This window comes from Lacerta agilis, chromosome 11 (genome assembly GCF_009819535.1).
Source record: "Lacerta agilis isolate rLacAgi1 chromosome 11, rLacAgi1.pri, whole genome shotgun sequence".
Taxonomy (NCBI): domain Eukaryota; kingdom Metazoa; phylum Chordata; class Lepidosauria; order Squamata; family Lacertidae; genus Lacerta; species Lacerta agilis.
The window spans coordinates 18,978,801-18,994,304 of record NC_046322.1 but is presented as its reverse complement, the minus strand read 5'-3'; the positions used below and the strand labels follow the sequence as shown (position 1 = coordinate 18,994,304).

Genomic DNA, 15,504 nt, shown 5'->3' with positions numbered 1-15,504 from the left:
CCTAAAATGGCCTCTGATATTGGCTACCTCCGCCTTATAGTTTTTACCAAATAGTCTTATCCTTGGGCCCTCTATTCATCGAACACAAATGACCCTATAAAACACCCACTCCTTTGTGCTGCTTTTATTGTCTCTTTCTCTCTCGCTCTCTTTTCCTTCTGCTTATATGTGACACTCTCTATTTCAAAATTTGCTTGTCCTCCATGGTTCCATTCTAAGTCATTACCTGGAATACTGTGTCTAGTTCTGGGCACCACAGTTCAAGAAGGATACTGACAAGCTGGAACGTGTCCAGAGGAGGGCAACCAAAATGGCCAAAGGCCTGGAAACGATGCCTTAGGAGGAATGGCTTAGGGAGCTGGGTATGTTTAGCCTGGAGAAGAGAAGGTTAAGGGGTGATATGATAGCCATGTTCAAATATATCAAAGGATGTCATATAGAGGAGGGTGAAAGGTTGTTTTCTGCTGCTCCAGACAAGCGGACACGGGGCAATGGATTCAAACTACAAGAAAGAAGATTCCACCTAAACATTAGGAAGAACTTCCTGACAGTAAGAGCTGTTCGACAGTGGAATTTGCTACCAAGGAGTGTGGTGGAGTCTCCTTCTTTGGAGGTCTTTAAGCAGAGGCTTGACAGCCATCTGTCAGGAATGCTTTGATGGTGTTTCCTGCTTGGCAGGGGGTTGGACTGGATGGCCCTTGTGGTCTCTTCCAGCTCTATGATTCTATGATTCTATAATTATTTTTAAGCTCTTCCCTTTTCCTCTCCCATTCCCAGGCTAGTGTTTCATTTGACTTCTTTGATCTTTCTTTCCTTGCTTATTTTGCAGTGGAATCTTATGCATGTTCACTCAGAAGCTAAACTGTGTTAAAGGGGGGTTAATGTCAAAGTATTGCTACAAAAGGGGCAAGCCAGCCCCCAATCCCTCCTTAGTGGTGCACAATATTCCAGGGGGTTCCAGGCTCTCACCCAGGGTCACATTTCCATTGAGAATCAAGACGCAGGAGACACTGTAGTGACTAAGATTTATAGTGGGGTAGAGGAGCTGAAAATAGTGCCAATATATTTCACATCTGGCAACCAATGTTTCCCTTTGATTTCAGTAGATGAGTCTAAAAAGCTCAGGGCAAAAATTTCCATGCCCCTCTTGCAGCTATGGTGGCTCGTTTACAGATCCAGTAAGTGTTAGAATTTAATCAAGCCTCCTAAACACTTGGATCCAGCAAGGGTTAAGATATAAGCCAAGCTAGCTTCCTCATGATGTAATCACCTGGGTGATGGGCCATTAAGAAAGCAATGAAGAGGGCACTCAGCCTCCTGCTCTTAGAAAGTGAGGACAATGCCAAAGCTTTTCAGCAGAGTTGGCTGTGATGTGACCTAGAGGGGGGAAAGGTTGCAGGATGGAAAAGGACATGGCTAGTGTCCATTTGAATCCAAGGCTGTGGCTGTGGGAGAAACAAGGGCTACGGGGGGGGGGGGGGGTTTAATGCTGTGAACCCCTCAGGTTATATATATGTAAATAAACAATTATTCATGAAGACACCACAGTCTCCACCGTGCCTCATTCCCAAAAGGAAACATGTACCCTGGGAAAAGCTCCTGGAACCCCTGGAATCTTGCACTACTCAGATATTGGGGTGGAGTGCACCAATATAGATTTTTGCTTTTGAATGCCAGTTACTGGAAATCACGTGTAGGGAGAGTGCTTAGTGTGCTTGGATCTTGCTTGTGGGCTTCCCACAGGCATCTGGTTGACCACTGTGAGAACAGGATACGGGACTAGGTGGGCATTGGCCTGATCCAGCAGGCTCTTATGATGTTCTTAGCTTCTGTTGAGTATAGAACAGATCTGCCTCTAAGATGCTACAAGGCTATGTATTCATTGGTGTCAATGCCCCTAAACCAAATCTTAGCCAACTGCCCAATTTGTTACTGTGCAGATTACTGTCTTGCCCCCTCCTTTTCCTCAACAAGAAGCAATAAAACTCCCACATGGCCAGACTAAGAGCTTCAGTCTGTAGAATCAATTGTTAACTTTGAATCGGGGAAAATATCTTGCAAGCCAACATGTACTACGGTTGCAAAATTACTGCTCTGGGGGAAACTGCAATGAAAGTCTAAAGGAGGAAAGTAGACACAAACTTACTAAAAATAATTGGCCACAAGTTTTTCTTTATTTTTAAAGCCTTTATCTCCCTCATTATCCATCTCACAGAGAATATATTGGTATGTGCCACTTTAGAAACATTTTGTGATCGTTGGCAAGAGAAAAAAGGCCACCCTCTAAATCTGCAGGGGGGTGTTTCTCGTTACAAGCATAAGTTTCACAATTTAATTATTTGTGGGTATATGGAGTGGTAAAATAACCTGGATGGTGATTAGCCCCATACCCAGCTGTGATGGTGCAGTCTGATCCTCTCATTTAGCAAGCATCACATGCTTGCAGGCTGAAGCCCTAATTAATAGAATTATTTGTTTCTCCTAAGTGACTTCAGGCCAGCTGGATTATACAAGTCACTGCCATGAGCGCAGAAGAATTTTGGTCCCCGGTCTACAGCTGTTGGAACAGCAGCCAGTAAAAACTAGCAGCTCTCAAGGAGCTGGATGTTTAAACAAGAGGGCAGCTCTAACATTCTCATCATTCAAATTCTCCAAAGCAGAGGTTTCCTAAGGGTCTGGAAAGTTTGCTTGTTACATGCATACATATGGCAGAGGCAGAGAGATTTCAGTGTAACTCATCGAATTTGGTTGGATTTGTGGAATTGAATTTTTTTCTTTTTAAAGCTCCTGTTGATTCTTCTAATTAGCACGTAACAAGTACAGTGAACAGACACTGTGCATTATGATTCCATTTTTTAAAAAATGCTACCAAAATGCACGGAAGGTTAACTAGATTAAGAACAGGAGGTCTCTGGCATCCTTGGGGCTCACTGTTATCTCTGAGCCTTTGCACTGCCTTGTCCTCAATGGGCAGGTGTGAGCTTCCTTTTTTTAAAAAAATGCCACAATCCCCTGGGAGTACCTGACACAGCATTACTCCAAGGCACTGTAGGAAATTCAGTTGCCTGCTGCGGCCACCACCCAATAAACCCACAAGCAGCAGGAAGGAGACAGGAAAGAACCCACATAGGGCACTTTGCCAATGACCCGCTCAAAGATGGGATGAATTCTGCCAAGGAAAATAGGTTAAAACAAAATAAATAAATAAAATCCTTCCAGAAGCACCTTAGAGACCAACTAAGTTTGTTCTTGGTATGAGCTTTCGTGTGCATGCACACTTCTTCAGATACACTGAAACAGAAGTCACCAGATCCTTAAATATAGTGAGAGAGTGGGGAGGGGTATTACTCAGAAGGGTGGTGGGAATGGGTGATTGGCTGATGGGTGTGGAAAACCTGTTGATGACTGTTAACGACTGCAATTAGTCCTAAAGGAAAAAGCAAGGGGTGAGATGGCTAAAGATAGCTTTCTCATGTATAATGAGATAAGAATCCAAGGTCTATGTTCAGACCGGGTCTCTCCATGGTTCTAAGTTTGGTAATGAGTTGCAATTCAGCAACTTCTCTTTCCCGTCTATTTCGTTGTTGTTAAAAAAAAAAAGAAGCAGCTTGGTTAGCATAAAATAACAGACTTCCTCTGGGTATATCCCTATTTATTTGATGCCCATTTAAACATTGTGGTCCCTCCTGCAAAGAACCCTGGGGATTTTTAATCTAGTTGAGTCGCAGCAGATTCTGTTAAGAGGTCTTGAGCCCTCCCAACACAAACACAGTTCCCAAGGATCCTAGGGTTGGGAAGTGGGTAGGGAATGGGAAGGACAATGCTTGGAATTGTTGTTGTTCAGTCGTTCAGTCGTGTCCGACTCTTCGTGACCCCATGGACCAGAGCACGCCAGGCACGCCTATCCTTCACCGCCTCCCGCAGTTTGGCCAAACTCATGTTAGTAGCTTCGAGAATACTGTCCAACCATCTCATCCTTTGTCGTCCCCTTCTCCTTGTGCCCTCCATCTTTCCCAACATCAGGGTCTTTTCCAGGGAGTCTTCTCTTCTCATGAGGTGGCCAAAGTACTGGAGCCTCAACTTCAGGATCTGTCCTTCTAGTGAGCACTCAGGGCCGATTTCCTTGAGAATGGATAGGTTTGATCTTCTTGCAGTCCATGGGACTCTCAAGAGTCTCCTCCAGCACCATATGATGCTTGGAATGGACTGGTTCAATTAAAGGAAGTTCTCTGAACTACACCTGGAAGCAGGTCCCATAATTGCTGGGTGGAAATGAAGTGCGTTTGGGGGTAGAACTCATAATGATTTATTGTTCATCTTTCAAGTTCGTTCTCTTAAATTTGTCAGAGACTCTTTGGGCGAACATGAATGGACTGTTCCTCTTTGAGAGGAAGGACCATAGCCCAGTGGCAGATCATCTGCTTTGCATGCTGGTCCCAAATTCAACCCCTGTAATATCCAGATGTCAGGAAAGAATCCTGCCCGAAACCCTAGAGAGCGGTGGTAGGTAGGACAGTATTGTGCTAGGTGAATGAACGATCTGATTCAATATAAGGCAGCTTCATGACTGTGAACTGAAATGAACTAGCACATTTTGTAAAGGGATGAACACGAAATGCAATTAGTTCCTTTTTCGACAGCCTGAACTAGTTTTTGAAATGAATTTCACAAGACTCTGATGAAAAACTATATGCTGCATACTCGGTGCTTTTGTTCTAGAAAAAAGTGTGCAAATACTCGCCATGAAGTTGCTACAGTAAGTGCCACACTTTTAACCAGCGCTTTTCTTCTAGAAAAGGTGCCGGTACTGCACTGTACATACAGGTACTTAATATACATGATTTCTGCAGATCCCATACATTTTCCTGGTGTATAATTTTACTTTTACGTGTGTGCGTGTGTGTGCGCGTACACACACATATTTCGGTGGATTTAAACCCAGGACAATATTGCTCAAATACTTTCCACCTTTAATGAATGGCACAGTCTGAATGGACACAGTGCAGTTAAATGCTGAAACTCTGGATCAGTGACTGGATGGGGAGACTGGATGAGACCCCCCCCCCCCACTCACTCCTGACTTCCATGGAAGAAAGGTGGGGAATATAAATAGTATCATTAAAATAAAAGCCTATTAATAGATGACAGGTTTCTGGAATGGCTAAATTGAATTTTATGTTTCCACGAAAAAGCAGACAAATGATGGAGAGTCGCGAAAAGCAGGCACTTCCTGTTACTGCCCTCTGGAAATGAGATTCACTAATTACTGCACTTGCTGTATAAGGATCATGAACACTCATGCATCAAGTCTGACATGCAATAAATAAGTAGAAGACTCCTTAGCTGGCAGTAAAAGAGTGTGAAGGCAGTAGATGCTGGTGGGTTTGAAACAAATGGGGCAATATTATTTTAAAGGCTCAGATTTATTTTTCTTTGCCACTTGCACTTCTAAGTAGATAGGTAATGGATTTTTGAAGGATTGGTTCAAGTTACTGGCCATTAAAGAGCTACGCAATCTAGCTGACTGTTAAAATGTGAAAAATAGCACTTTGTGCCCAGTAAATTTACACCCATCCACCCATTTCAAAATGAAGAAAACCTGGGGTTTTTTTTTTTTAAATACCGCAATAAGGACTTGAGATTTTGTTCACTTTGTTTATTTATTTATTTTAATAATCTTCTCGTGTTCCATAATACAAACAATAGGAAGGTTAACATTGGTACTTCTGGTCCTCTTTACAAACTGCTTGTATATCATCAAATTAAAAGACAACATTGTGGCAAGTTGGAAACTGCAGCCTTTAAAGGCAGCACTATGCATTGCAAAACTAACTTGGATGATGCTCCTCTTTTTGACTATGTTAATGTGTAGGTTGTACAGAAATGGAGGGCAGTAAGACAAATAGCAAGACACAGAACCTTATAAAAATGCACATTAAACCCTTATAGCTGCAATGCAGCATACAATAAATAACGATACCTATTAACACACTGCTTTGTTATGCAAACTTGATAGAAGATTGCAGCTGTGTAGACATTACCGTATTTACGCTGGCTCCAGTGCGTTCCCACTGCTGGCATTGAAAGCCAAGTGCACATGATGTTAATTAACCACAATCTATGTGTATTTTGTAGTTTCTTGATAAATGCTCCTATTTTATGTGCTTTCCTCAAACCAGATGCGTTTTGTGCAGGTGGCAACTTCCTTGAATGGGAATCTGAGGGTTGCAGGCACAGGGGAATGAATCAGGCAATGTGCATTGGGTGAAGACACCCCCTCTCTGGCGTGTACAGAAAGGGCTAATGTGTCGTAGCGATGGAAAACAACCTTGCTGCATTTGAAGCCACTAATGTGTGCATAGCCTGAAATCAGCTGGAATGGAGTCTTGCTGGTATTCTGTAGTAACTGGTATGGTTATTTATTGTTCGCATGCACCTATGAGAATATATGGTTTTACATGGGACGCGGGTGGCACTGTGGTCTAAACCAGGCATAGGCAAACTCTGCCCTCCAGATGTTTTGAGACTACAATTCCCATCATCCCTGACCACTGGTCCTGCTAGCTAGGGATGATGGGAGTTGTAGTCCAAAAACATCTGGAGGGCCAAGTTTGCCTATGCCTGGTCAAAACCACTGAGCCTTTTGGGCTTGCTGATCAGAAGGTTGGTGGTTCGAATCCCCACAAATGTTGTTGTTGTTTTACTTTATATGGTTTTGCAAAGTTCTGGATCTTTTTGCCATTTGCATTACTGTAAGGGGCGGGACTCTGGTTGTGTACAGGTTTGTATCTTTAGAAATGTATGGCACAACTGCAACAAAATCAAGGTCCCAAACAGGTCCTGCTAAAACATAGCTGCCCAAACTTTGCACTGGAATGCTGAGGCTCAAATATTCTTATGCATCAGAATGACACTGAGTAAGGAAAGATGACAAGTTTTTTTAAAAACAAAACAAAACAAAAACACCGTGCTGCACAATCCTTTCAAGTGCTTTTTTTTTTAAAAAAAAAGAAGAAAATGAAAAGCCCCACTGATATGAATGGGAGTTGAGAGAAAGGATCTCTTCCATTGGTTTACTGGGCTGTAAGATCCTAGCTGGATCCAGTCCTCTGCTATCTACTGCTGTTTAACCTATGGGAATCTCACCATCAAAAAAAAAAAAAAAAACTAACCAAGAAAAGGAGGTAGCTAAACGGACATTATTTTCATCTGCTATTAAATTAGAAGGTCACCATAAGCACAATGTTAAAAACCAGGATTTATAAACAGTCAAGTTGGGCTAAGTTTAACTCACTTCATAGTAGTCTGTCTTGCCCAGATGTTAAGGCTTTCTAACACAATTACAGCTATTTGTTTTGCCTCTGTCACCACGGACGGTTGCTACATCATTATGCAAACATGACAAATTCATTTTATTAGTCAAACATTTGAGTTCCACTCAAGTGCACTAAATAAAATCAAGGCTGCACTGGAAGTCAAATAACCCCCGATACCACTGAATTGTAGCTTCAATAGTAATCTTAATTAAATTAAAAAGGAAGACCAGTAATCTGAATATTTTTTTCTCCCTGAAGCTTATTATTGGGTTTCTATGCTGCCCACATGATTTTTTTAATTAAAAATGTATTCCAGGTGGTCTAGAATTGTAACTATCCACCCCCCCCCACTCCAGCATCTGAAGTATGTTGGACAAGAAACTGCCCATTTCCAGCATCTCAAACACGTCGGTTGTGAATGTATCAAAATGCATTTCAAAAGTAGCACAAAATAGATTTTAGAAGGTCACAAGTAAGAAGCCAGCCAAAATCTAAAATATCCAGCTAAGGGGGTCTGAGATCTGGAAAATAGCCAATCAGCTGAATTCTGTGTTCACTTGGAACCAATAAACAAGAACTGAAGCCAAAAGACCCATTTTAAAAATGGCAGCAACTGCCCTGCATGTATAAATGCTTCCCTTATATCTCATGTCACACTAGATGGACAGATTTACCCCCAAATTCCTGAGTGTCATTGTGTTCCTCTGAAATGCACTGCATTCAAGAATTCTAAAAATCCGTTTTCCAGCCCCACAAGAGAGCTCATTTGGGTTCCCCCCTCCCCGCCTCCCCTTTATATACTGTTAGTTAAATTTTCACCCTTAACACATTCCCCCCCCCCCTGAACCTCTGTTCCAAGAACAACCCATGACTTTTGACATTTTAGAATTTTTTTGTTCATACTGGCCAAAAGTTAGCTTTTTAAACAAGAGGTGTTTATTTCTGGTAGGACTCCCTCACTTTGGCCTGCAGGGCATCACACGTCTTCTTAGCGTCCCCAAGCAGCATAGCAGTGTTGGGCTTGTAAAAGATTGGATTGTCCACAGCTGCATAGCCAACACCTAGAGATCTCTTCATAACAATGACCTGAAATGAGGAACTTGTATTAGATATGGCACAGGTATAAATAATCAGCAACAACAACACAAAAGAAGGTGGTCGTTTATGTAGAGCAACCCCATGGGGAAAAAATTATTTCAATACACAATAACTGTTCTGTTGTCAGGCTGGGGCTAAAGGTTTCCCCCACCCATTTCATAAAAGTCGACCATGCTCTGTTAAGGGATAACTGCAACACTTTTTGTTTAGTCAATATGGTGTTTTTCGCTCCATAAGACGCACCTAGTTTTTTGGGATAAGTTCACAGTTGTGCAGCTTCTTTTGCAAAGGGGAAAAGCCCCTTTTTTGAGGATCAGCTCAAAGTTGTTGAGCTTTGCAAAGGGAAAAAATCCTGTTTTTATGGAGTTCAACTCACAGTTCTGTGGCTTCTTTAGGAAAGGAAAGGGAGCCGTTTCTAGAGTTTCCAAACAGATAATCTAATCAGCCAGTCACATGTCGCTGGGGAAACAAACAGCCTCCGTCTGCAGAACATTCAACAATGGGGGCGTGGGCAAGGGGGCGGAGCCAGAAAGGGAGCCAGCGATTGACCACACATTCACTCCATAAGACACACAGACATTTCCCCTTACTTTTTAAGAGGAAAAAAGTGTGTCTTATGGAGCGAAAAATATGGTAGGTCCGAGAGGAGTTGGGGGACTAGAGTAACAGCAGTCTATACCATCAAGGCACTGATAGCTCCCTGCAGTGGGAGAAATCAACAATATTCCACTATGTAGTTCCCAATGGGCAGAATAATTTGGAAGACACTCTTCCAGGTAAAAGGTTGCAAGTTTTCCCTGCCCCTCTCAACAGTGCCTTCTAGCCTGTCCATATTGGAAAATAGTTCAGGAGAAAGTAGGCAGAAAATTTGTGACAGCTTGGGGCATAATTAGTATTAGGTTTCTAAATAAGATGACAGCTTTAAAGAGTTTGAGAAAACGTGGAATTTCTGCCACAAAGATTTGGAGCCTACCTGCTTTGCTTTCCAAACTTCTAGAACAGGCATTCCAGCAATGATGGAGTTTGGATCTTCCTGGGCAGCTGAATTAACTGTGTCATTAGCTCCAATGACAAGGACTAGATCAGTTTCTGCATTAAGAATACGGGGGGGGGGGGGGAGAGAGAGACCACATACAAACACACAAAATTATGAACAGAACTCAATATTCCAACAGTTTGCAGCTTGCATCATAGTAGCATGAAGATGCAGAAACTTCAATTTCCACACAGAGATATAAATATTAATTTCCAATGCATGCATTTACTAAGGGAACTGATAACAATGACTTTTAACAGAGTGAGCCAGATAAGAATCTGGCATAATTTAGATTGCAAATTTTCGTATTGTAATCAAAGTAAAGCATTGTGAGCTAGCTTTTTAGAAAGCAAAAACAGATAAAGCAAAAACGGACTACAGAGTGGCCCTCTCACCTGGGAAGTCTTCATTGATCTCATCCATTTCTAGGACAATGTCGTATGGCACACCGGCTTCTGCGAGTAGCACATTCAGTTGCCCAGGCATGCGTCCGGCGACGGGATGAATACCAAACCTGAGGGTAGTGGGAGAAAGAGGCAATGAAATCATGTATGTGGTACATAAAAAATAAATAAAAAGAAAATAGGAAGAAGCTTTTGAACATTGGGTCCATATAGCTCAGTATTGTCTGCAGCAGTTTCCCAAACTTGGGTCTCCAGCTGTTTTTGGACTACAATTCCCATCATCCTGACCACTGGTCCTGCTAGCTAGGGAAACCCTGGTCTACATTGAGTAGCAGAGACTCTCCAGGTTTCTCAGACAGGGGTCTCTCTCCACCCTATCTGGAGATGCTGAGGATTGAATTGTGGGTTCTGCAAGCAAAGCAGATGCTCTACCACTGAACTCTTCCCCAACTCTTCTCTTATTAATTATCACAGCAAATTATTTGAGTACAACCCCACATGTTAAAGATGGAAACCTAAGGCTGAGAGGGTAAGTTAAGAACACAGGGACCCTGACGGGTCAGACCAAAAGCCCATCCAATCCTGGAAGCAGATCAGCATTCTTCCAACCTGGTATTCAGAGGCCTGCCATCACTGGCACTGGAAAACGCCCATAGCCTTATCCTGTATGTTAGGGATGATTAGGAAAGTGACAGAAAATGTAACTTCAAAAAATATAATGGTGCAAGCACAATTGGAATAATAGGTAGAGTTCTGGTCACTCAAAAAGCATATTGTAGAGCTGGGAAAGGTTTGCAAAAAACCAACAAAAAAAGGGGTTGGCGTGGTTTCCTAATGACAAAGCATTAAATCATTCATTTAGTTTAGGAAAAAAGGTGAGTAAGGGAGACATAGAAGTATATGAAATTGTAAATGAAATGGAAAAGGGAGATAGGGTGGAGGTTGTTTTCCTCCCCTTTCTTGTATGTAAAATCCTAGAACCTGATGTCCTCCAATGAAGCAGAATGGTGAAAGATTTGAGAAAGACAAAAGGAAGTAATTCTTCACACAGTACATAGTTAAAACTATGAATTTGCAACAAGATGTTGTAGTGGCCAACATGCATTATGTGGACAGATTTAAGGGGATCAGACAATTTTATTGAATTTCATTGAATAAGGCTATAAATGGATATTATTCATGATGGCTCCAGAAGCAGAGGCAAGCAGCGTGCCACTGAATGCCAGTAGCTAGGAGACACCAGCAGGAAAGGGCTGAACATTACCCTTATATTCTGCCCATGGGTTTCCCATACACCTTTGGCTGGCCACTGTGGGAAACAGGACAAAGGATGAGACTCTTCATCTCAGGGTCGTGGGTTCAAGCCCCATGTTGGGCTAAAGATTCCTGCATTGCAAGGGGTGGGGCTAGCTGACCCTCAAAGTCCCTTCCAACTCTACAATTCTTTGATTCTTCTTATATGCTTTTGTATAAATGAGTGATTGCTTTAAACATGCAGGTTACTACTAACAGTGTCAATGTGAAACTGTTGCCTGAACGAGTTTAGATTTGAGTTTAAAATGCTAGGTCTTTTAATTTTATTTGCATACATTACAACAGAAGCCACAAGCCAACTCAACACTCCAAATTCCTCATGTGTAAAACCAGTTCAAAGCAAGATGGGGATTTTTGCCTTTTAAATAAATAAATAAATAAATAAATAAAATCCAAGCCAGGTCACCAAGCTGGCCCTGGGACTCTACCAAAGGACTAAGAGCTGGGAGCCACTGATGGGCTTAAAATTTAGCTGAACTTGAAAAGCCTTTCGCAAACACCTCAAGGGTAAAAAGTCCTTTTGTGAAAAACCTCTGTCTACTACAGCAATTCAACATGACATACGAGATTTTCTTTAGAGCCCAGATGGATCAAGTCTCAAATACACAAGGACTGAACTGCTGAATTTATCAAGTTAATGGGGGTGATTGTTGCCATGAAATTACTGAAGAGATTAAACCTGTGGCAAGAAGAGGTGGGCAAGACCACCTGCTTAATTAACTCCACTTGGGAATTAAAAACATGTTTTTCAAAAGCTTTGCTTTGTATTCCTGGAACACCCTGGCCTGTATTTGAGAAACACGCAGGATCTCTGGAGCAGGAGTGAGGAAAGTATAGAGAAGTTTCTCCCCACCTTATATAATTTGTACCACTGTATAGGAAATTTGTCAACGCAGACACACTAGATTTATTTTGCTCTGTCTAAAAGAGTGTTCCACATAAAACTAATGCAATGGCAATTCTGATACTCGGTGTTTCATTATCATACCTAATCCTTAATATGAACGTTTCTCCACTATTTTAGCACACCGGCCAAATATTTTCATCAACAGAAATGCAATATAAATGTTGAAAACAAAACAAAAGACACCAATCTTGTGTGAGTACAGTCAAATTAGGCCACAGCAGCATAGATGTAATCAAGATTTTCTTTTTTCTTTAAGGAGAACTTTGATATCCCATTCTTCCCATGCCCAGATCACCTAATTATCTGTGACAACCTGCTTCCAATATTTGATTCTGGTTGTTCAGAGAACTGGGTGAGTTGTGTTTAAGCACAAGTTTTGGTGGTGGTCCTGGAAAAGATGGCGGTGATATGGAAGGCCTGGTGTAAGCATATATTATCTGACAGGCTATTGAGGGCTCATGTATCTCCCACTGCCCTGCTTCACATTTCTAGAAAGAATCATTCTGCATCTTTAAGCTGCTGCTGGTGTTAGAACTAACCAAAGCTAGCTTACTTGCCATGTTATGGTTGCTCATCACCCAAGCCACTTGAGCATCTAAGGACTAAACAAGGCATGTTATATAGGAGATTCAGGAACAGGATCTCTTCAAGGGATAAAAATAGAGAGAAATCACAAGCAACTACAGGAAAACACAAAATGAGGCATTCCTTTGCCCTGTGCTGTTTTGCAACTAAAACCAGTACCTGCAGTGCTTGCTTGCCTTGAGCTAAAGAAAAATCAAAGTAGACCTTGTTCTCAGGTGTCCTGTGACATGTCTCATTTGGCCCTAAAATTATCAACACAGGAAGGATGTATTCACATGTCTACAGTACTTCCAGGATAGTGTACATTTCATCGAGCTGCTTCTGGATTTGTAGCATACTTTTTTCCTTTTATACATGTATGTACATATACTTCCCCTTAACTGAGCATCTCATGGAAATGTTTCTGCCATTTTAAACTAACTTGGAAGCAGCAATCAGTTTCCAGCCCAATTTTTAAAAACCGTAAGGGCTAGAAACTTGGGGGGTGGAAAGGGTAGGGAAGGCTGATAGAAACAGTAGGCTTTTTCCTCACAATGCATGTTTGCAAACTGCACACAGCCCCAAAGATACTTTAGAGGGAAAATAACTGCAGTCCTAGCAAAGACCAGATGTAGAATCAGATATACAACAGCAAAACAAATAGGACAAAATATTAAGAAGCTTAAAGGTTCAGCCAGTCAGCCACTAAGTAATTCAAGCCATATGAAACAGTTCTCCCCTTTCAAAAAAAAAAAAAAAAAACACAACCCTGCTGAAGCACAATGATTTTTAGAAGATCTCCAATGTGGATGTCAGTGTTAGAATTTAGGCAAGGGATGCAGTTCACCTGTGTTTCCAATATAAGTTATATCTAAGCAGTTTTTATTACAATGCATCTTTGGGTTGCATGTTCGTACTTATCTCTCTTCTCCCTCCCTCAAGGTTTGGGAGGAACAATCGTTGTTTGTTGTTGTTGTTTCATTGTTTAGTTGTGTCCGACTCTTTGTGACCCCATGGACCAGAGCACGCCAGGCTCTCCTGTCTTCCACTGCCTCCCAGAGTTTGGTCAGACTCATGTTGGTAGCCTTGAGAACACCGGCCAACCATCTCATCCTCTGTCGTCCCCTTCTCCTTGTGCCCTCAATCTTTCCCAGCATCAGGGTCTTTTCCATGGAGTCTTCTCTTCTCATGAGGTGGCCCAAGTATTGGAGCCTCAGCTTCAGGATCTGTCCTTCCAGTGAGCACTCAGGGCTGACTTCCTTTTTGAGCAGGGGTCGCCAAACTTACCTGGTTCCTCCAGCCCCGATCGCGCAACGGGCCGGAGGAGCACATGCCCACACACTATTTCCGACGCACTTTCGGGTCGACAGAGTGCTGGATATAGCTTGTGCATGTGCGCACAGGCCTCCGCAGACCCGGAAGTGTGCCAGAAATGACGCTGACGCTTGCGCATGCGCACAAGCTATTTTCGGCGCTCTGCCAACCCGAGCCAGAAAACTGAGTCCCTCAGGCCACATCCAGTCCACGGACCTTAGTTTGGGGAAGCCTGTTTTTGAGTGACCAGAACTCTACCTATTATTCCAAGTGTGGTTGCACTGTTATATTATTTGGAGTTACATTTTCTGTCACTTTCCTAATCATCCCTAACATACCGGTACATCCTATTTTGTCTTTCTCTCGTCTGTGTGTTATGAACAGTAACAATTTAAATGTGAGGTCTTGCTGGCAATGTCTTCCTTGGTTAAGAACCAGCAGTGGAAATCAATTTGCATCGTTGTATTGTTCCAAGGGGTAGGACCCAAACCAACAGATTCGAATTACAAGAAAGTAGATTCCGACTAAACATTAAGAAGAACTTTCTGACAGTAAGAGCTCCTTCATTGGAGGTTTTTAAGCAGAGGTTGGGTGACCATCTGTCATGGATGCTTTAGTTGTGGTTCCTCCATTGCAGGGGGTGTTGGACTGGATGACCCTTGAGGTCCCCTAAAATTATATTATTCTCAGTGTTTGTGCAAAACAGCATGTGCTTGTTGATTTAAACAGCTCAGCCATTGTGTACACAGAGTGAACACCCATTGAGCGTTACATGTGAATAGCTGAATGAATATACAACACCCCTGAAACTGCATGTGAAAAACTGTGGGTGTAGAGCTCAACTATTTTTGTACAAATGGCACACTAATTGAATGCAAGGTACAAACACCCCTTACGCCTCACCACAAGCAGAGGAGCCTGGGTTGAACGCATTACAGGTTACAAAACTTTTAATCTCTCATTTCCCTTTACAGGTTCCTGTCTCTGGGATCTGTCCTCTCTAAACCCTGATTCTCATGTATTCCAAGCAAGCACAACACTCCTAAGGATGTTCGTATGTTCTCTCATTCATATCATATTTCCGACGAAAACAGAGAGTGTGTTTCTAGGAAAACTGCCAACCAAGTGGATACTGGGAACAGAGAGAGATTGCACGCACCGGGATAATCAGAGGCAGAGTGGCTAGCAGAGCATGTTACACAGCAAATTTATAACTCTTAGCAGTGCTCAGAAATGCTATTGAGCAAGCAGAGATAGGCATCGAGCAGATGTAGCTTACTAGGATCACTTGTGTCTCAGAAATTTTGGCAGAAGCTACAAGAATCGCTATTTGCACATAAGATTATTAATTAAATTACAGCAGACAAATTCTGTGACGGGTTGGACGCATGAACTTCCATTGTGTCAGTGCAGTGAAAGCCTATTATTTCCAGCTTTTTACAATAAGGACCTCTGGCTCTATCCCAGTTGGGCAGCCTCGCGCACACCAGTGGGGCTTCTCCACTGCTGAGTTGTAAAAATAAATAAATAACACCCCTAAAGAACATCCTG

General features: G+C 42.3%; 1 protein-coding gene across 2 annotated transcripts in view; it reads right to left on the bottom strand.

The window, feature by feature from the left end:
• Positions 1–8,202: 8,202 nt before the first annotated feature.
• The window catches only part of NNT (nicotinamide nucleotide transhydrogenase), a 47,167-nt gene continuing 39,865 nt past the window's right edge, over positions 8,203–15,504 (bottom strand). The window contains exons 19-21 of one of the 2 annotated variants that reach the window (XM_033163639.1): positions 9,846–9,964; positions 9,388–9,503; positions 8,203–8,402 (exon numbers count right to left, since the gene is read on the bottom strand). In XM_033163639.1, the coding sequence (XP_033019530.1) occupies positions 8,253–8,402; positions 9,388–9,503; positions 9,846–9,964 (385 nt within the window). In that variant the 3' untranslated portion in view covers positions 8,203–8,252. The remainder of the gene's footprint in view (positions 8,403–9,387; positions 9,504–9,845; positions 9,965–15,504) is intronic. The other variant, XM_033163638.1, reaches the window with a different exon arrangement.